The sequence below is a fragment of the Panulirus ornatus genome, chromosome 43 (genome assembly GCF_036320965.1).
Source record: "Panulirus ornatus isolate Po-2019 chromosome 43, ASM3632096v1, whole genome shotgun sequence".
Lineage (NCBI taxonomy): Eukaryota > Metazoa > Arthropoda > Malacostraca > Decapoda > Palinuridae > Panulirus > Panulirus ornatus.
This window is the reverse complement of record NC_092266.1, coordinates 18,941,720-18,962,360: the sequence shown is the minus strand read 5'-3', so window position 1 is coordinate 18,962,360 and position 20,641 is coordinate 18,941,720. Positions and strand designations below refer to the sequence as shown.

Here is a 20,641-nt window from a genome sequence, read left to right as displayed (position 1 = left end):
TACATTAAATAACCTTACCAACCAGTCAACAATACAGTCACCCCCTTTTTTAATAAATTCCACTGCAATACCATCCAAACCTGCTGCCTTGCCGGCTTTCATCTTCCGCAAAGCTTTTACTACCTCTTCTCTGTTTACCAAATCATTTTCCCTAACCCTCTCACTTTGCACACCACCTCGACCAAAACACCCTATATCTGCCACTCTGTCATCAGACACATTCAACAAACCTTCAAAATACTCATTCCATCTCCTTCTCACATCACCGCTACTTGTTATCACCTCCCCATTTTTTTTTTTTTTTTTCTTTCATACTATTCGCCATTTCCCGCATTAGCGAGGTAGCGTTAAGAACAGAGGACTGGGCCTTAGAGGGAATATATATATATATATATATATATATATATATATATATATATATATATATATATATATATATATATATATATATATATATATTAAACTATTCGCCATTTCCCGCGTTAGCGAGGTAGCGCTAAGAACAGAGGAATACGTGGGAAGTATTCTTAATCCCCTATCCCCAGGGATAATATATATATATATATATATATATATATATATATATATATATATATATATATATATATATATATATATGTATATATATATATATATATATATATATATATATATATATATATATATATATATTCTTTTCTTTCTTTCAAACTATTCGCCATTTCCCGCATTAGCGAGGTAGCGTTAAGAACAGAGGACTGGGCCTTTGAGGGAATACCCTCACCTGGCCCAATTCTCTGTTCCTTCTTTTGTGTTAGGGTTAATTGTCTGTGCTTTTGTTCATGTGGTACATATTACTCTAATTATATGATACTCTTTATAGTAGAAAAAAAAAAGGTTAAATGTTAAATAGGTGACTGGAATTACTAGTCGGGCAGGTATCACAGTTTGGCAGTGTGACACGACGATGCCTGACAACACTGTCTGACGTACGATTCAAACTCCTCTTTATCCCTGTTTTATATTAGTCTAGGCTCGAAAACTCTCTTCAAATTATACCATGGTAGTAAGACACGAAATGAACTAGTGATATACAAAATCCTTTATGAATTCACATGCGACTGAAACATATAGAAATAATAGTACAACAAACGACACGACAGTGTCTGCTGTCGTTTCCTGTCGAACTTCAGTTAGTGTGTTCAAGGAATGTTATCAGTTGTAGTTACTGTAGGCAGGAGAAAGTTAAAAAAAAAAAATACTGCTCCGTTAAACGGAACGGGAACGTTAAATCAGTTATATAACAAGACCTTGCAATGTGAAAGTGGAAGTAGTTCATGAGCGATGAATGTCGATGCGTGGAGAGTCAGTCGAGGCTTACACTGTGTAGGGTAATAAACGATTACTGCACCTGTTGTTGGTCGTCATGTGCAGGTGAGTCTGTAATATACTTATTTCGAACTACATACCAGGCGAAGATGCTATCAGGCTTGGACGATTACACAAGATCAGTTCTTATTTTGTGCATGGGTGTGCTGTAAGCAAATTGATCTAGTAAAGAAACTTGTTAAAGTAGGATGCATAAAAGAGTACGATGAATTTTTGTCGCATTTGAGCATAGAAAATATGCCAATCACGATTTGATTGAGTAACTTCTGCATCATGACATGATTACGAACCCTGAAACAACCAGGAAAACAGTTGTTCATGGTGTGCAGCCAAACGTATGAACGACGGATGAAAAAAGGATACTGGCTAATGTTGTGTTGTCAATATATTGATTGTTTTTGCTGTTGGCAGTGTAGTTTCTTTCGTATCAAGTTGAAACCAGTAAGTTTACAATTATTTCCCAAGAGTATGAGAGGTAGGGGAGGGGTACAGTTGAAGGGAGGGAGTAGGAAACGGTGGGGGAAGGGAGGTGGAAGGGTGAACGAGGCGGAAAAGCAGGTGATGTGCTTGTTTAATGTGGTAATATATGTTCCTGTAGTCCATAACATTGTTTGTAGGCAGCATTTATCAGAGTGGGGACAAAAGTGGCACAATGGCTTGTGGTCCAGTAGTGGTGTTAATGTCAAATGTCACTGTTCGCCCGTATTCCTTTCATATTGTACTTGCTGTCGTAGCTCCCATCCCCTAACACACGTACACTTTGCTGTCCCACTCCGCCTTTTCTTTTTTTTTTTTTTTTACTAGAATGTTAACTACTATGGTGTGATGTTAACATGGGGAACGCTACAGATATAGTTTACATTCTTTTGTTTCTACGAGTTCTTATCCAGTTTCGAAAATTATTAGTAGTTCTCGTTCTTTGCCAGAATTTGACTCATTTCGCTGCTTTCTTACGCCCGTCCAACCACCACCTGATTTATGAAATGGCGTGCTCCCCCCTTGGTAAGAAGTACTTGTTAGTCTTGTTTTACATATAATCGTGTTTATTGATAGCCTTGTATTATTAGCAAAGATTATACCTTTAAGAAACAACCTGAACGATGTATTCTCAAATCTAAATATGAAATGGATAACAACACAAAAGAGCCATAGGGTGGTTATCACAATTACTGTCAGTAGTTAGTCCAACCACCTGGGACTAAAACCACCGAGTCATATATAACTTCATCATTTCGTCTGAAAAGTTCTCGCTCTTCCTTGGTATGTTGGAGTTGATACGTTGTTCTTGCCCATGTTCCCACGGCTGGACGATGTTCGCCAGCAGTTCGCGATAGGATTTATATAGCACCTTTGCTAGGCTGCTCCAGCAGATCAGTGTGCCTCTATTCTGCGAACCATTACCTGATGATCCTTGCAGTATCGAAAGGGCAGTTGTCCTGAAAAAGAAGGAACATTGGGGTTTAGTTTATGATAAGATTAGATTGACATAAGTTGATCGATATGTAGATATATAGATAGATATATTAGAGGGCAGGTAGATTGGTAGAGTATGTAGGCAATATTGGTAGAAAGACAATAGTATTCTTTATGTATTTAATTTCAGAAACTTTACAGTCATTGTGCAAATCAAACTCATTTAATAAGCAATCAGTTTCCTTTACCTTTAACACACAAGCGTAAATATAATCCTTTTTGGGATGGGTAGAGCCATAGCTGGGACTGTAGGCACCATCACCTCCTACAGTATTTCCAGATATTTTAATGCGGTGAAACGACCATCGATGGAGGCCAGTTCAACCAAACCAAACACGTGTCCACCTCCACACGTAGACTGTTATGTAGCCGCTTTTGGCAACTTCGCAAAAGTTGTCTCGGTTGTAACACGTGCCAGTCCCGAGATAACAATGAAGTTGGCTGTGGGTGCAAGAGGAAAATGTCTTTTCGTCAGGAAAAAAAAAACCAAACAAATCTAACGTCTCGTAGTTGTATGCATATGTGTCGCTGTCAACTTTTCTGTCTTTGCGGGGATCCTGTAGTAAAGCCTTCACTCAAACGTCTTCGGGCTGTAAGACGCGATTCTTGTAGATTTACTTGTTTTTTGATGACAGCAGCGTTTGTAATTGATCAACTGCCTATCGGATAATCCTACGATCGTTTTTTTTTTTTTCCCTAACTCCTCAAGATCACATATATTGCCATCATTCTGCCACTTTGTTTGTCGTAGTCTGGGATATACTCAGTTGAATCTCAACTTCTCTTCAAACTAACAATCTGGCCATTTTAAGTTAATTTCTGGTGGTGGGCCATACTTTCAATGATGGTGTGCGTGACAGCAGGCTTTGAAGATTTCTTGCTCCCTCACATCATCTCTTTCCCTCCTTCACTCCCTCCTATCCTCTATCTCCCTCCTCCTTCACTCTCTCCTATCCTCTATCCCCTATCCTCTATCCCCCTATCCTCAGTCTTCCTCCCCCTCCTTCACTCCCTCCCACCCTCTATGCCCCTCCCCCCTCCTTCATTCCCTCCTACTCTCTATGCCCCGTCCTTTCTCGCCCCCCTTTCATACCCAGAGAGAATAACAGTAAACTTGCTGATTTAAACTTGATACGACAAAAAGCACAGGATCATCTGCAACAGCAATCACTACAATGATAACAAAACATTGGCCAGTGTCCACTCCATCCGTCATTCACACGTTTGGTTGCGACACCATAACCCCCCCCCCCCCAATCGTTGTGGTTGTTCCAGTGTTGGTAATGATTGTCTTTATTTGTCTTGATAATGAAGAAGTTACTCCTTCATAACATGTTCATAACATGATTAACACCTTTTCTATGCTTAGATACGTCAAAATTCAATCGAATTATTTTTGTACCTTATTACAACAGGTTTCGTTTAGTGTTTATATAATATACGCCAGGTAACTTCATACAGTGGCACCAGATCACTTTGTTACAGTACACCCACGCACATTAAAATAACCTGATTTTTTAATGTACGTCAGAGCTCTTGTTGCCACAACAGAAACCTGTGATCCTCTCCAACTTCCCCCAGTCATTTTGGTTGTTTACTTTGTAAATCTTTCTGGGTGTTATAGGCATTGAAGAGTGCAGATTTTTTTTTTTTATCAAATCATTGTATTACAACCTCCGAAGGCCTAGACTGTAGAATGATGGTTATCGTAGTTTCAGCAGGATACAGTTGGATGTATTTGCTGATAACCACGAGGAAAATGAAACAATAAGTTCCCAAATGTACTTTCGTGTAATGATCACATCGTCAGGGGAGATACAAGAATGAGATAGAAGACCTACGTAGAACAGTCAGTTGATACATAAGAAAGAGACGTAGCAAAGACGATATGATTATCATTTACCGTGTTTCATGTTCCTCGTGGTTATCAGCAAATAATAAATCACGAGCACCACTGTGATCTCTTGCAATTTAATGTATATGTTATTGACACTCCAATACAGATTTTGATCAAAGCGAACAACAATGTGGTCTAGCTTTAGAAACGTCCGAAACTTAATAAATGTTGTCCTTAACATACTGCTGGTATTATGCCTCCTGTGTTAAGGAGAGATATGCAATTTGTATTTTAACTGCAAATCCGCCTATTAAAGCCCCTGAGAATTTTTCATTTCAAAAGAATGATTGGCTTTTGCAGTTTTGTACAACACCCATCTCTCCACTGTATTATAGATGTGTACTCAAGACTTAAGGGCTTCATTATATTGATATGATTAGGCCACAAAACATATTGAAACAATGTGCCACATTTTGAACGATGCCTTGGCTCACTTGTGTGACCAGGAATGGGCAAACACTTACCCAGTGGTTTAATTATCAGCTCTTATTCGAATGAAATATTATTGTGGATGGTTGAGGTTCATTACATATTCTTGACATTTTATAAAACGTTAGGTAAATTACTAGTTTAGTCATGCATCGAAACTAGCTTTCGATATCTACTGATTTTAACAGTGTTAGTAAAGTTTGGTTTGATATACAATGAGTTGTGGACCGTAACTTGGAGTAATGTTTTATTTTGTGTTGAATTAGGTCAGATCATTGGAAGTATGTATATCAAGCCGTAACAAATGTACCATATATAAATTCGTAAGTGCGAGGTAAATAAGACTATTCGTATGTTCATTCTGAGACGAAGCCAACCAGTTGAGCCACGTAGAGAGAGGTAAGGCGACCGCTGCCGCCTAACTTGAATTACACCGCATCCGCTTGTCTTGAATTTACACCGCTGCCACTAAGGTGATCGCTGCCGCTTAACTTAAATTACACCGCTTCCGCATGCCTTTGATTACGTCGTAATTACACTCATGCCAATTGTCTTGACTCACCCCTCTGGACTGGCGAATGCATCGAGCATATGGCTAGCTATATATATAGTCATGCTAGTTACGACCTTGGATTTATTTCACCATCTGGGACACGTTAGATTTCAGTGGCTACAGGCTACCCTCAGGGGCATGATTTTGAGGCGGGTTTAGGGTGTAATTATTTCTCTCATTAATTGAGTTTTTGAAGCATTTTGATACAGGGGCGTCGTATCAGAAGCGTAGTGTTGGTTGATGACAAAGATCACAAAGTGTCTGTCAGACTAGTTTCCGAATCTGACATGATGATCTTGTCTTTCTTGTAGGTATATAACCGTGATTTACCACTCCAGATGAGAATAACAGGAAGGCTATCATCCAGGGTTTTTTGAAATGGGAAGTGCAAACCCACAGCGCTGATGTGGGTGATTTTTGTGTCACGTATGCTAGTAGCATGACTCTGGGAGTAACTTGATTTGTTTCCATCCCTCGTCTGCTGACCCAAGTATTTGTTTAATTGACCTTATATCACAAATGTTAATTGCTGTAGTTGCATGTAAGGCATGCTGAATTAGCACTGATCACAAACCGCCAAATACTTTTTGAATGGAGTTCGTGTTATCTCCGGATCTTTGCTAGTATCGTTGGTTAGGGAAACCGAACCTGGGATAGATTAGATAGGCTTTATTCATCGTATGATAATGTTTGAGGTTACACTTTCTGCATTCACAGTGCTTGCTAGCGGTATCTTAGGTTTATTTTGAGTTACGATACGTGGTAGGAGTGGCTGAGAGGTATATGATAGGTATAACCGTGTCACCTTTCTAGGGCTGTACGTGTGAGTTACAGGAAACTTGTGCTTATGAGACGGATAAGTATATGTCTTTCAAGTCAGAGATAGCTATGTAAGCTGAAAGTGTGGAATAGCTTGTGTCAGTTATGGTCATATGATATTCAAGGAAGAAATAAAATGGTTAGGCTTCGATTATGGGTTTCACTAGACCCACTTAAGCTCTTTTGTAATTTTCTCCACTGTGCTGATGAGATGTAATGCGTAAAAGGAAGAGTTGAAGATTTGACTAAACTGTTGCTGCTGTTTTGTAAAAAGGTTATGGGTCATTAAATACCGTAGTCTGACAGTTGTAATTTTGTCAGGTGGTAGTTTATGGCATATTATTATGTTCACTCGCGATGGTAATTAATGGCGTGGCGGATGACTGTACGGGAACCCTAGGTGATGCAGTTCCTCTATACATATGTATACATGTGCATGTTGTCTTATATGTTCCTGGCTGTGCAGCACCTGTAATTATTCTTCGTTTTACACATTTCGAAAGCTCTCATAATTGATGTTTGTCAAAATACTTTGCATATTTGATTTCACCACCTTTCTAGCCACGTTTATATTTTTCGAAGAAGTCTGCTCGGGAAACGTTTCAACGCCGTGCGATACGCTCATTTCTTCATACTTTCCTTATAAACCTTTGTTTCTTAAGGGACAAGAAGTGCGGGAAAAACGCTCTGACTACGGGTGATAGTCTAATACTACAGGTTTACCGACATATAGTCCACAACAAACTTAAATGTATATTTCTTTGGCCTTAAAACTCTTCCCCCCCACGCTCTGCTGCACACCTGAACCGTGGATAATCATATTTATTCAAATAATTTACCCAGAAATTCAGTAAAGTTAGAATTCAATGCCGAACGTCGTAAATGTGGGGGCCACACCATTTACAAACGTAACATATGTTGGTGAGAGTGTGTGATCATCAGTGTAGAGTATCGAAGTCCACACCAATAGAACAGTGTTAGATCATTGCTGGAAACGTTCCGGGACAGAAGCTACCGACAGTGCTTGCAGATGTGTCCAATACAGGCATGTCTACACCAACGCAACTGCCAGGCACCAGTTTAGACTAAAAGTCGTAACATTGTTGCTAACAGAGTTGAAACTGAATTCAGACGGCACATGTTTTGGTAACATTGTATGCCGGCAACATTGTTAAAAACCTAGGTGCGGTAGTCAAGGGGTCCACACCAAATCTAATACCGGTATGCCAACATTGACCTCATCAACGGAAGACAGTTGTATGTTACCAACGGTGCTCCCAGTTATAACATTTCCAGCATGTTCATCCCAACATTGCTGATTAGTGATATGATGTTGACACTTCTTTTCATTGTGTCCACAACATGTGACAATTTTGGGAACATTATTGGTAACTTTGTGAGTGTGTGTGCACACTGTCGGTCTACTAAACCTGTGATAAAATTTAATAGATGGGTCTCCACGCATAGAATTTCTTTCCCGTACTGTGGAAATATGTAATCACACACACACATACTTATTATAGACAGCATACATAAATCTAAGTGTATGAGAGTAGAGAATGTTCGAGATGGCTCACAAGTGTAAAACTCCCTCTCCGTGTAGTAGAGGGATAATTACACACACACACACACACACACACACATACTTAATGGAGACAGCATACATAAATCTAAATATGCGATATTAGAGAATTATCGAGATAGGTGAGCCTTAGGAGGATAAACTCCCCACTTGTACAGGATAAATAGGTAATTACACAAACACGGCTGTTGGAAGTAGTGGATGGTGCTGATGTCAGTTCCCCTGCCCCAGCTCACACACATGGGATACTATCACATATCATCATGAGGCCGAACACACCTGTGTGATGTATATTCAGGATAATCCAGTGGAACGTCAGACCTTGGGAGTGTGGGCGAGGGAGGCTGGTGTAAGGAGTGTGGGCAAGGGAGGCTGGTGTCAAAAGTTTCCTACTGTTTCGCTTGCGTGGGACGCCTGCATCTTTGCCTTTCCTTTTATCATAGCGGATTTCTCGAAGGAATAAACAAGGCCTGTTTTTCATGTCGTAAGCTGAATTCCACCGTTGAATGTGAAGTTTTTGCCGTAACATTCTATGTATTTTGTACATGAAAAGCAGTTACCTATGCGAAAGGTGACTTGTACTTTCTATGCGACCTTTGGTTTAGCTAGTGGCGCAGACATCAGAACCATTATAGGCGTGTGGCAGCAACTTCGACAAGAACAAGAACGGCAAAGCCTATGGATAAGAAACCTTTTCAACCGCGCGGTGTTACGACCTTTAAGCACCACGGCACGACTCGTGTGAGAGCATGACGGCTGGCACGACCTGTAGGCTTTATCCACACTTGTAGTGACGCTCACGGCTCAATCATATATCATTTGATGCACGTTTGTCTATGGGAGTTTACACGCTAGCGATCACATTCAAATCGAAGGGCCAGTCACGTTCAAGAGACAATACATTGAAAGATGATTGACTGGAGCGGGAGTGAATTGTGGGCGTTACTACCTGTGGCCGACCGACCGTCAGTGTAAAACGGTTACAGCATGTTCCTCACACCGGGTTTGCTGCCTCAGTCGTTACTTTGAGTTTGGTGCTGTGAGACGTGGATACAAGGAAGCGGAAATTATACAAGTGGGACGATTCTATCGCTTGTTTCCAGAATATTGATTTCGTAAGAAAACAAGGTGGAAAAACGAGATCGTCCCTTGACCGGACCATGGCCGTCACTGTAGTGTAAATAAAGCCTTAATGGGTCGGGTTAAAAGCCAAACTATCTTTCCCACAGGTAATATGCTTGTGCTCAGTGGTCGTAGCCTTTTACCTAAGGTTCGTACTGTCTTGCTCAAGGGATTAGAATTGTGGTCATCGGAATTTTGTTCAGTTTTTACTTGGTTGATATATTCCAAGAAGCATTGGCAAGTCTTTTCATATCTTTTCGAAGAATTACAAACATTTCTGCCTGCTTGAGGCTCCGATCGAAGATTGGTTATGTTACCCACCAGGAAGGCTTTGTGGTACCCCTTGGGCCCCTAGTCTGATGCGTTATATTGCCAAATTTATTGTTATAGGAGACTTATTTTGCCAAATTGATTTGTTATAGGAAACCTAGTGACAACCGCGGTTGCCAAATTAATTGTTATGGGAGACTTATTTTGCCATATTAATTTGTTAAAGGAAACCTAGTGACAACAGGAAACTAAAAACAGCAGTTTTGACTGAAGAATCAGTAGAATGGGAGATAGCATTTGAAGAGACATAAGATAATTGAGTGATAGCATTAGGGGACATAGAAGCATGAGCTGTATCTCATTACACTGTTGGAAGTTGTTGGAAAAGCTGAAGAGACCTCCTTTAGGAACACGAGTAAGACTTAATAGCGGAAGTAGCTAAAGGAACAATGACAGTTACAGCAGCAATTACAACGGGAGTAGGGGTAAAGTTAATAACTGGAGAAGCAGTAACACTTGCAGTTCCAGTTCGAAATGAACTACAGCAAAATGAACAAGCAACTGCAACCACGGCTACTAAAAACAAAATATATTAGGATAGCAAAATATATGCTGTGTGGTGTGAGAAACTGCAGAAGCTGGTGACTGAGTTTGGTAAAGTGTGTGAAAGAAGAAAGTTAAGAGTAAATGTGAATAAGAGCAAGGTTGTTAGGTACAGTAGGGTTGAGAGTCAATTCAATTGGGAGGTGAGTTTGAATGGAGAAAAACTGGAGGAAGTGAAGTGTTTTAGATATCTGGGAGTGGATCTGGCAGCGGATGGAACCATGGAAGCGGAAGTGGATCATAGGGTGGGGGAGGGGGCGAAAATTCTGGGAGCCTTGAAGAATGTGTGGAAGTCGAGAACATTATCTCGGAAAGCAAAAATGGGTATGTTTGAAGGAATAGTGGTTCCAACAATGTTGTATGGTTGCGAGGCGTGGACTATGGATAGAGTTGTGCGCAGGAGGATGGATGTGCTGGAAATGAGATGTTTGAGGACAATGTGTGGTGTGAGGTGGTTTGATCGAGTAAGTAACGTAAGGGTAAGAGAGATGTGTGGAAATAAAACGAGCGTGGTTGAGAGAGCAGAAGAGGGTCTTTTGAAATGGTTTGGTCACATGGAGAGAATGAGTGAGGAAAGATTGACCAAGAGGATATATGTGTCGGAGGTGGAGGGAACGAGGAGAAGAGGGAGACCAAATTGGAGGTGGAAAGATGGAGTGAAAAAGATTTTGTGTGATCGGGGCCTGAACATGCAGGAGGGTGAAAGGAGGGCAAAGAATAGAGTGAATTGGAGCGATGTGGTATACCGGGGTTGACGTGCTGTCAGTGGATTGAATCAAGGCATGTGTATGGGGGTGGGTTGGGCCATTTCTTTCGTCTGTTTCCTTGTGCTACCTCGCAAACGCGGGAGACAGCGAAAAAAAAAAAAAAAAAAAAAAAAAAAATATATACATATATATATATATATATATATATATATATATATATATATATATATATATATTTATTATTAATTTTCATGACCCCAGATGTCATATTTGCTAGGAACCTCACACCCTTGAGAAATGCATAAGCGGCAAGATAAGAGATAAGATATGAGTAAAGCTTTCCTGATCGTCCCCTGGAAGGAACAGAAACCTGTGTTGGGCTTCACATGGGTGTCACAAGAAAATTATGGCATTCTATAAACTTAATGTTTTGATGAACAATAATTGGTATGCTGGAACTATGGGAAAGACGAGGTAAGGATTTTTTTTCTTATCCGGTGAGATAATTATATAATTTTTTTTTTATCGTGAGGGTGGAGGATGGTGGGGAGTCCTTTATATCAACACCTCCATCTACCTCATGTTTGATTACGTCAGATCATGGGTCTTCCAACATACTAAAGGGGTCAAACCTTTGTAATTAAGGGATTAGAGAACTTTTCATGGCATATGTACTACCTGGTAATTGTCAAACGAGCTTGTCGCTCGTAATGTGAATACCGAGTGTAATGTTTTGGTTAAGATGGGAAGTATGCTAGTCATGGTAATTATGCCTAGGCTTCTTGTCTTCACAAGAAATTGGGATGTATATTACGTTGACGTTCACGGAGCTGACCGCTCAGTTTTAAGAGCATAAGATTAATATTACTTGGAGACTCATTCAGATTTCGTTTCGATTTACTTTCGTAATGTGTATTTTCGGAGACAAGGTTGAAGAGTCCAACCTGCGTAATTACCTCAGTAGATGAAAGACAACAGTCTAATTCTGCTTAGCATAGGTATTCCTTTAGTGTCACTCCTTCATAAAGTCTTAATAGAATTTATGCCGACTTTGTATCGACTTTCCGCTCAGTTTGTGTCAACGGGACTGTTGATGGTAAGGATAAGTTGTGATATCAGCGTGTATTGGGGCCACGATCGTATCCTGCACTTGCATCGTGCCCTGCACTTGCATCGTGCCCTAGCATAACTGTACGGGGGAAATCTGTTGTGATGATGTGGCTAGGTTTGCTCCTGAGAAGTTGGTAAGAAGTGAATTTTTTTTAGTGTCCTAGTAAAGCTCTTTGGTGCTACATATGTTATGACATATATATTATGACATATATATTAATCAGCACACAGATGCACGCATGCTCAGAAATCCTTGACACAGATACACACATACTGACTAGAACTCCACACTTTTTCAAAAGTGGGCGAGCTTGATTGGCCCTTTGCAAGGAAGAAGAAAAAAAAAAGATGAACCACTTTCAGAATCTTGGGTTACTGAGTTAACAAAAGTTTGAAGGGATGTTTTCCCAATAGATATTGCTCTTTGGAAACTTCAGTGCCATGAGGGATGGAATATATTATCACCAGGTATTGCATCCCGTCTACTGATGCAGGTCTCTACGGTGATACATTTCATGGGCTTCCTTATCTAGTGTTTGTGTATTGTTAAGATTTGCTCCTTGAAAGACAGGCACCGTAAGATGTTTTGATACAGCCTGTGGAAGACAGAATTAAAGAAAAGAGAAATAGAAGATTGAAAGAGGAAAAAAAAACTTTTGGTTTGTTTCACATGTTCATGATAAAGTATGCAGTTAGAACCACTTTCTTCAATTGTGGATAAATCTCTTCGTGTATACATTATTTGGTTGTAATACACTGTACTTCATCTGTCTCGTCTGCCTTTGTTTGATAGTTGTGTCAGTAGGTGATGGGCCACTCTTTAGAGGTTCTGTCATATTATTTTGAATTTATCACTTGGTAACTTTAGACACGGTAACTTTAGACACAGTTGAATGTCATTTCCCTTTGCTGCATATGTGATATGTTACTTCATTAGTGAGAGATTCTGTGTTATTTTGTGAGTGAAGGTGTGTGTGGAGGCTTGTATCCCAGATTTTGTTAAGTGGGGAATGATATATGGTATTTGGTGACGTCAAACAGCTGATGTCAGTGGTAAAGGGAGATTTCTTCAATAAGCAAACAAATATGCAATGCAGGTAGAGAGACTTTCGTTATGATAAACTTGTGTCATTCTTTTACAGTAACGTGGAACTGGTACGGTTGTTGCATTTGTCTTTAGTGCAAATCGCCTGTATATTTATTTATTTATCCATTTATTTTTAAGCATTGAAGGCTCCAGTCATGGACAAAAGTTCACATCAAGGCCGAGTCTTAACTGAAATATAGAGAGGTTAACGAAAGAGAGAAAGAAGAGACGAAGAAAAGTTTTTTTTTTTTTTTTTTTTTTTTAAACTATTCGCCATTTCCCGCGTTAGCGAGGTAGCATTAAGAACAGAGGACTGGGCCTTTGAGGGAATACCCTCACCTGGCCCAATTCTCTGTTCCTTCTTTTGGAAAAAAAAAAAAAAAAACGAGAGGGGAGGATTTCCAGCCCCCCGCTCCCTCCCCTTTTAGTCGCCTTCTGCGACACGCAGGGAATACGTGGGAAGTATTCTTAATCCCCTATCCCCAGGGATAACGAAGAAAAGTATTATCGAATTTTTAAGGAAGTGAGAAACCTTTCTTTTAAAACGTACCACGTAATAATAGTTATTGGGAAAGACTTGAGGGCAGAGAGCTCCAAAGCTTCGAGGTGCAGGGCAAGAAGCAGTTAACGAAACAGCCAGCAGCAGCAGCTTGCCGAGTATTGCGTGATGATTACTGGTGGGGGCCAGCCAGGAGCTCTCTCCCGTCGCCCTTCGAAAAACCCGTGTGTGTGTATGTGTGTGTGTGTGTTTAAATTACCGATGTGCACTCTTCGTGGAGGGAGTATTACACTCTTTGGGTTCTCTTCTCGTGAACATTATCATACAACTTCTTAAATGTGCATTCGTGTAATTACCATTCTAGTGTGATTATTATTACTGTGTATGGGAGATAGTTTTACATTTGTCTTGCCTCATTTTTTACTCATATATCTGCTATTTCCTTACTCTTATGTAAACACACACACACACACACCTTGCTTTATTGGTTAGAGTTACTGACGGTCATGCAAGCATGGGCCACCTAGGATCAAATCCGCTTAGGTTCGAATCCTGGTTACGACTGCCGGTCCACAGTCCATCTAGTTGTTCATCCTCCTGCAGGGGCTGGCCGATAAAATGGTTATGTGTTTGTTTACATACATATGGCACATATACACAAGGCTAAGGGGCGGGGATACTCGAGTGTAAAGCTCTCTCCACACGCTCACCGGCCTGAGCCAGGTGCCTATTACCTATTGGTCGATCAGGTATGAGGGTTGGATGAACATCTGGACCGGCTTTCGCGTCCAGCTGTGTGTGTGTGTGATTATGTATGTACAGTGCACGTACGCAAAGGGTTCTACACGTGGGTCCCTATGTCTTGAGCCTCTCTACGACCATACAACACAGGATGGGCCACATGCATGGTGAGAATGTATGTGGTCTTAGAATTAACACCCGAAGGTGTTAAAGATTCTTCGGTTGGTGGGAGTAACTTACGTTGACGATCATAATGACCCTGTTGATAGGCCTAAGGCCCAAACAACCAACAAACCATACTACTGTTCCATCGAATGTATGGTGTTTGCATTTGTTATTTGCTCGTTCAGTTTATTCCATTTATCCACACTTGTTCCTCTGGTGCTCTAAGTTCCATCCAAGCAAACAAAATACTGTTGACCATGCTTCTCAGATACGGTGGATGACGTGACGGGCGCACCTCTTGGTCATTGCTGGCCAGATATACTCTTTGGGGTCGAAGCTGAAGATTTGAGGCTGTGGGAATAGCGTAGTAATCTCCAGATGGTACTGAAACAGGAAGCGTTTGACGATATTTGCGGTGTGTATGGGGCTGTTGTCCAGTACGATGTAAAACTGTGTTTCAACAGGGAACAGTAGCGGCCTGGCTTAAGGGAGAAGCACCTCTTCCAGCATCTCCACATACTTCATATATGTGAACCGTCCCACACCAACATGGGCTAGTTGCCCGATACCAACTTCCTGGATATAGCCAAATAATCCAGCTGTTATTCTACCACTTCTGCCATTACCTCTCACGTGTCCCACATCATATGTTAAAAACACATTGAATGTCAACGTGATTAGCAGATGAAGCAAATCTTTCACTAAGAATAAACGTTTCTAATTACAACACAGCAACACCACAGCACATTATAATGGTGTGACTACACTCATATCACATGTAGGGTGCACCTGACGATACCGCCTCAGTGCCACATGTAGGGTGCACCTGACGGTACCGCTTCATAGTGCCACATGTAGGGTGCACCTGACGATACTGCCTCATAGTGCCACATGTAGGGTGCACCTGACGATACCGCCTCATAGTGCCACATGTAGGGTGCACCTGACGATACCGCCTCAGTGCCACATGTTAGGGTGCACCTGACGATACCGCCTCATAGTGCCACATATAGGGTGCACCTGACGATACTGCCTCATAGTGCCACTTGTAGGGTGCACCTGACGATACCGCTTCATAGTGCCACATGTAGGGTGCACCTGACGATACCGCCTCATAGTGCCACATGTAGGGTGCACCTGACGATACCGCCTCAGTGCCACATGTTAGGGTGCACCTGACGATACCGCCTCATAGTGCCACATATAGGGTGCACCTGACGATACTGCCTCATAGTGCCACTTGTAGGGTGCACCTGACGATACCGCTTCATAGTGCCACATGTAGGGTGCACCTGACGATACCGCCTCACAGTGCCACAGGTACTACCTGAAAAATGCTCCATTTCCAACACGAATCACGAGATGAAAACGCCACATTCACGTCTGTTACCTCATCAATTAAGGTAGAAATACTATCGCATTACCGGTAAATCATAATGTCATTGTATTTGGATATGGCAATAAAATACGCCTCTGATAACTTGCAAATGAATGTAATATTGGATCACTGTGATTTACATTGCGTTCGAAGCGATTCGACTGTAATTGTAAGCTCGAGTTAGGCAAACATTGTAACTTTATGTTCCATTTTGTCAACCCATATCCTGGGGTTGACATTGTGTATGGTGCATAGATCACTGGGGTTACACTTGATGTTGGTGGTTTTGCATATGGCATTACAATTCATCCAAATTCATTGCACTATGTGATAATAGGTTGTTTAGCGTTCAGTTTAAAGACTTGGCATTCCCTGGGAGCTTACACACTTTAGGGATTTTTTTTTCATTATACTTCATCTTTTCGGGTAATGAAATGTGCATTATCTGGGATTATGAATCGGCGGAGGGCAGCATACCCGCTAACACCGAATGGATGTTAGTGAAGGACAGAGAACTATAACCTGACCAGAATGCAATGGGTTCGAGGATCCTGACCCCCTGAGATCGCGAGTTTCAGCTCTAGACATTTCCCCGGAGAGAGTTTTCATTCTTGATAACTTTTTTTTTTTTTTTTTTTTTTTTTTTTTTTGATAGTGGTAGCCTATGTTCGTCAGACCACCTGTGCATGCTGAAAACAGACATCTACAAAAATGGAATTCTTTGTGGCAATGAAATATGTTTAGTGTTGTGTTTTAACCTACTTAAGTATTTACAGCCATGTGGTCATTTTAATTGATGTTGTCTCTACAAGGAAAGGGGAAAACATGCATGCTCACAGGTGAAACTGTGTTTACTTTCAGGAAACTTTAAAATTTATCATCAGGTACAAAGACTATTTGCCTGGCTACCTTGTGCGTACGGATACAACCCTTGTGTAAGACGAGCTTGAGGTACAACGTGATGTTTGACATGACTTTTCAGTTCAGCTCTAAGGCCGTATACCCAAAGACTATGTACATAGGTTGGTTGTATTTCTGTGCTTAAAGGTTGTCTCGATGTACGTAAGTGTTAAAGGGGTTCGTGAAAGTTGACACTAATTCTAGAGAGATATATTACAGCTGTTCATATCAGGACTTGTAGCTTAGCCAGTGAAAACTTATTTTTTTTCGTCAATGTTATTTATATTGGGATGATTCCATCAGGCGGTAGTCATCGGGCAGCGTCGGCGGCGGCGACAAAGATAGGAGAATGACGGGGCTGCGACAAAGGTTGCTGGTGGAGGGATGGAGTGGCACATGGCATCGCATGTCACGTACCAAGAAAGTGGCCACCGATTCCATGGAAACGCCACTGAACAGATGCCTCTCAACCCTCGACATAACCCTCCTTGGTCAGTATTAATCAAGCACTTGCAGTTTCAGTGGATCGAGTTCTCTCTCTCATAATGACTGCAAAGTGTAATGATTGGTTTTATCTGTTGAAATGCTACTTTTATTAATCAAGTTTCAGCTTTGTGTTTCGGTGTATTATTCACACTTTTATTTCAATTCAATAAAACGGTAATGTTTTGTTTCAAGATTAACTTTTAAGTCAGAATTAGTGGCTGAGAAAGCAAGGATGAGGTAGACCAATGTTGTGTTTTTGCCACATTGTTGTTATTTACAGGTATCGGGCATATGGTGGGTGCTGGGATCTATGTTTTAACGGGTACAGTGGCCAAGGACACAGCCGGACCTGCCATCATCCTCTCGTTCCTCCTGGCGGGACTAGCGTCACTCCTGTCTGCCCTCTGCTATGCTGAATTTGGGGCACGGGTACCTAAAGCCGGCTCTGCATATGTTTACACCTATGTCACGATTGGCGAGTTTTGGGCATTTGTCATCGGCTGGAACATTGTCCTTGAACACATGATTGGTAAGGCTTTCTTGGAATTTAATGAAATTGTATAGGTTTTTAAATGAAGTTGATTTTGAGCAGTCCATAAGAATTAGAAATGACAAGTACATGAAACTTGTAAAATGTGAATAAATGCTTTCGTAGGACAAACAATAGATGCATAGAGTAGATTAAGCAAGGAAATGTAGATATTCTCAATAAATTTTAGGAATGTGCATAAGTAGCAAAAGTTTAAAGAGATGGGACCTCTTTGGTGTAGTGCTTTCTTCCCTTCTTGCACAAATAAGCGTTCAAGAATTTTTCTAAATGGATCAAGCTCCAGTGTGGTTGTCTTTGGGGAAGTTGCAGTGGCATCATCACAAATGCAAGAATACCATATGCCTGTTGTGTTGAAGGTAGAGACACATATATGACATTGACTCTTACTATTTTGCCACACTTCATCTCACACAAGACTTTCTCTACCTCCTCTCTTCACCATACCATTTGCCAGGACTCTTTCACTTAGCATACTACATCTTCCCAAACACTTTACATCTACCTCTCTGTCATTTAACACATTAAGCATTCTTACAGAGTTCTCATTCCATGTCTTTTTCGCTTTTTCTTTATCCATTACACCATGTGCTTCCCCCTGTTGCTCCCATTTTTTTCACCTGTCTTCATGACACTGTTCACCACCTTCCAAAACATTTTCTTCTTTTCTATGAGGCTTTTTGAGACTATCTCACCTCATCTCCTTTTTGTTCTTTTTTTCTGCTTTTGTACCTTCTCTTGTACTTTCAATCATTCATACATCTTCCTTGCAGAAAACTAGCTGAATAACTCGCCCATCCCACCACAAGCTTCTTTATCTTGCATGTCCACACCCATCCATCCACATGCCCCGCCTGCCTCTGAACACATAAGCATTGCTTTTCTAAATGCATTGCACTTCTTTTCTACTGCCTGCATTTCATTCACTAGCCTTCTGCCAGTTTTCACACAATTTCTCATGGTATCTAAGCACACAACTTTCTTTTCCAAGTTCACTCACATTCACCATTACTTTCACACATATGCCATTTCTTCTTTTCTCAAAACCATTAGTGGTACTATCCATCACTGTCAGTCAGTACTCTTTCATACACCTCTGTTATACATAACATATACATTCCCTTATGATTGCTACAAACATCCTAAGTACCTTTCCCTTTAAAGAAAATAACAATAATAGCATTTACCCAATCCTCAGGCACAACCTGTTTCAGTGCTAAATTTCATATCAAGTGCATCCACTGTATAACACATATATTCCTCCATATTTCAGCATTTCAGCCTTAATCCCATCCAGCCTTCAGCCTCATTATCACCCTTTTTACCTCTTCTTGCTATAGGCTCTTGTTCTTGTATCCTTCCCCTGCTTTCTCCTTAGCCATACTTGTAACAACTGCTGCCTCACCCTCTCCCACATTCATCAATTCTTCAAAAAAAATACTCTTCCCATCATCCTTTCACTTCCTCTTTTTGCCCAAATTCATCAGTTCTTCAAAAAAATACTCTTCTCATCATCCTTTCGCTTCCTCTTTTTGCTTCAGCAACTATCCTTCCTTACTTCTCACTTTAACGTTTCCACTCTTACATCCACCTCTTTTCTTTTCACCTCCTCCCAGTAGAATTTCTTAATTTCCCAAAAATATTCACTCAACTTTCTTCCAAAATCTACGCTTTCTTTGATTTCCTCTGTCAGCTTCTTAACATTCTGCTTGTACATCTTACATTCTTCCCTCCTTCTTTGCAGAACTTCTGTTTATACCATATGTACCATTACTGGTACAGACTTTTATGTTATCCTCCTCCAAAAAAGTATCAGACACCTTACCTGCCATCCCTTTCAATTCAGACACATCCAACAACTTCAACCTTGCATGTCCATTTTCTTCTTTTCTATGAGGCTTTTGAGACTATCTCACCTCATCTCCTTTTTGTTCTTTTTTTCTGCTTTTGTACCTTCTCTTGTACTTTCAATCATTCATACATCTTCCTTGCAGAAAACTAGCTGAATAACTCGCCCATCCCACCACAAGCTTCTTTATCTTGCATGTCCACACCCATCCATCCACATGCCCCGCCTGCCTCTGAACACATAAGCATTGCTTTTCTAAATGCATTGCACTTCTTTTCTACTGCCTGCATTTCATTCACTAGCCTTCTGCCAGTTTTCACACAATTTCTCATGGTATCTAAGCACACAACTTTCTTTTCCAAGTTCACTCACATTCACCATTACTTTCACACATATGCCATTTCTTCTTTTCTATGAGGCTTTTGAGACTATCTCACCTCATCTCCTTTTTGTTCTTTTTTTCTGCTTTTGTACCTTCTCTTGTACTTTCAATCATTCATACATCTTCCTTGCAGAAAACTAGCTGAATAACTCGCCCATCCCACCACAAGCTTCTTTATCTTGCATGTCCACACCCATCCATCCACATGCCCCGCCTGCCTCTGAACACATAAGCATTGCTTTTCTAAATGCATTGCACTTCTTTTCTACTGCCTGCATTTCATTCACTAGCCTTCTGCCAGTTTTCACACAATTTCTCATGGTATCTAAGCACACAACTTTCTTTTCCAAGTTCACTCACATTCACCATTACTTTCACACATATGCCATTTCTTCTTTTCTCAAAACCATTAGTGGTACTATCCATCACTGTCAGTCAGTACTCTTTCATACACCTCTGTTATACATAACATATACATTCCCTTATGATTGCTACAAACATCCTAAGTACCTTTCCCTTTAAAGAAAATAACAATAATAGCATTTACCCAATCCTCAGGCACAACCTGTTTCAGTGCTAAATTTCATATCAAGTGCATCCACTGTATAACATATATTCCTCCATATTTCAGCATTTCAGCCTTAATCCCATCCAGCCTTCAGCCTCATTATCAC

General features: G+C 40.7%; 1 protein-coding gene across 1 annotated transcript in view; it reads left to right on the top strand.

Annotated features, from left to right (window-relative positions):
* The first annotated feature begins 1,161 nt into the window (after window positions 1-1,161).
* Window positions 1,162-20,641, top strand: part of LOC139762363 (cationic amino acid transporter 4) — a 43,468-nt gene continuing 23,988 nt past the window's right edge. The window contains 5 exon segments of the mRNA XM_071687130.1: window positions 1,162-1,413; window positions 17,007-17,194; window positions 17,470-17,747; window positions 19,115-19,169; window positions 19,241-19,307. Coding sequence (XP_071543231.1) covers window positions 17,053-17,194; window positions 17,470-17,747; window positions 19,115-19,169; window positions 19,241-19,307 — 542 coding nt within the window. The 5' untranslated portion in view covers window positions 1,162-1,413; window positions 17,007-17,052.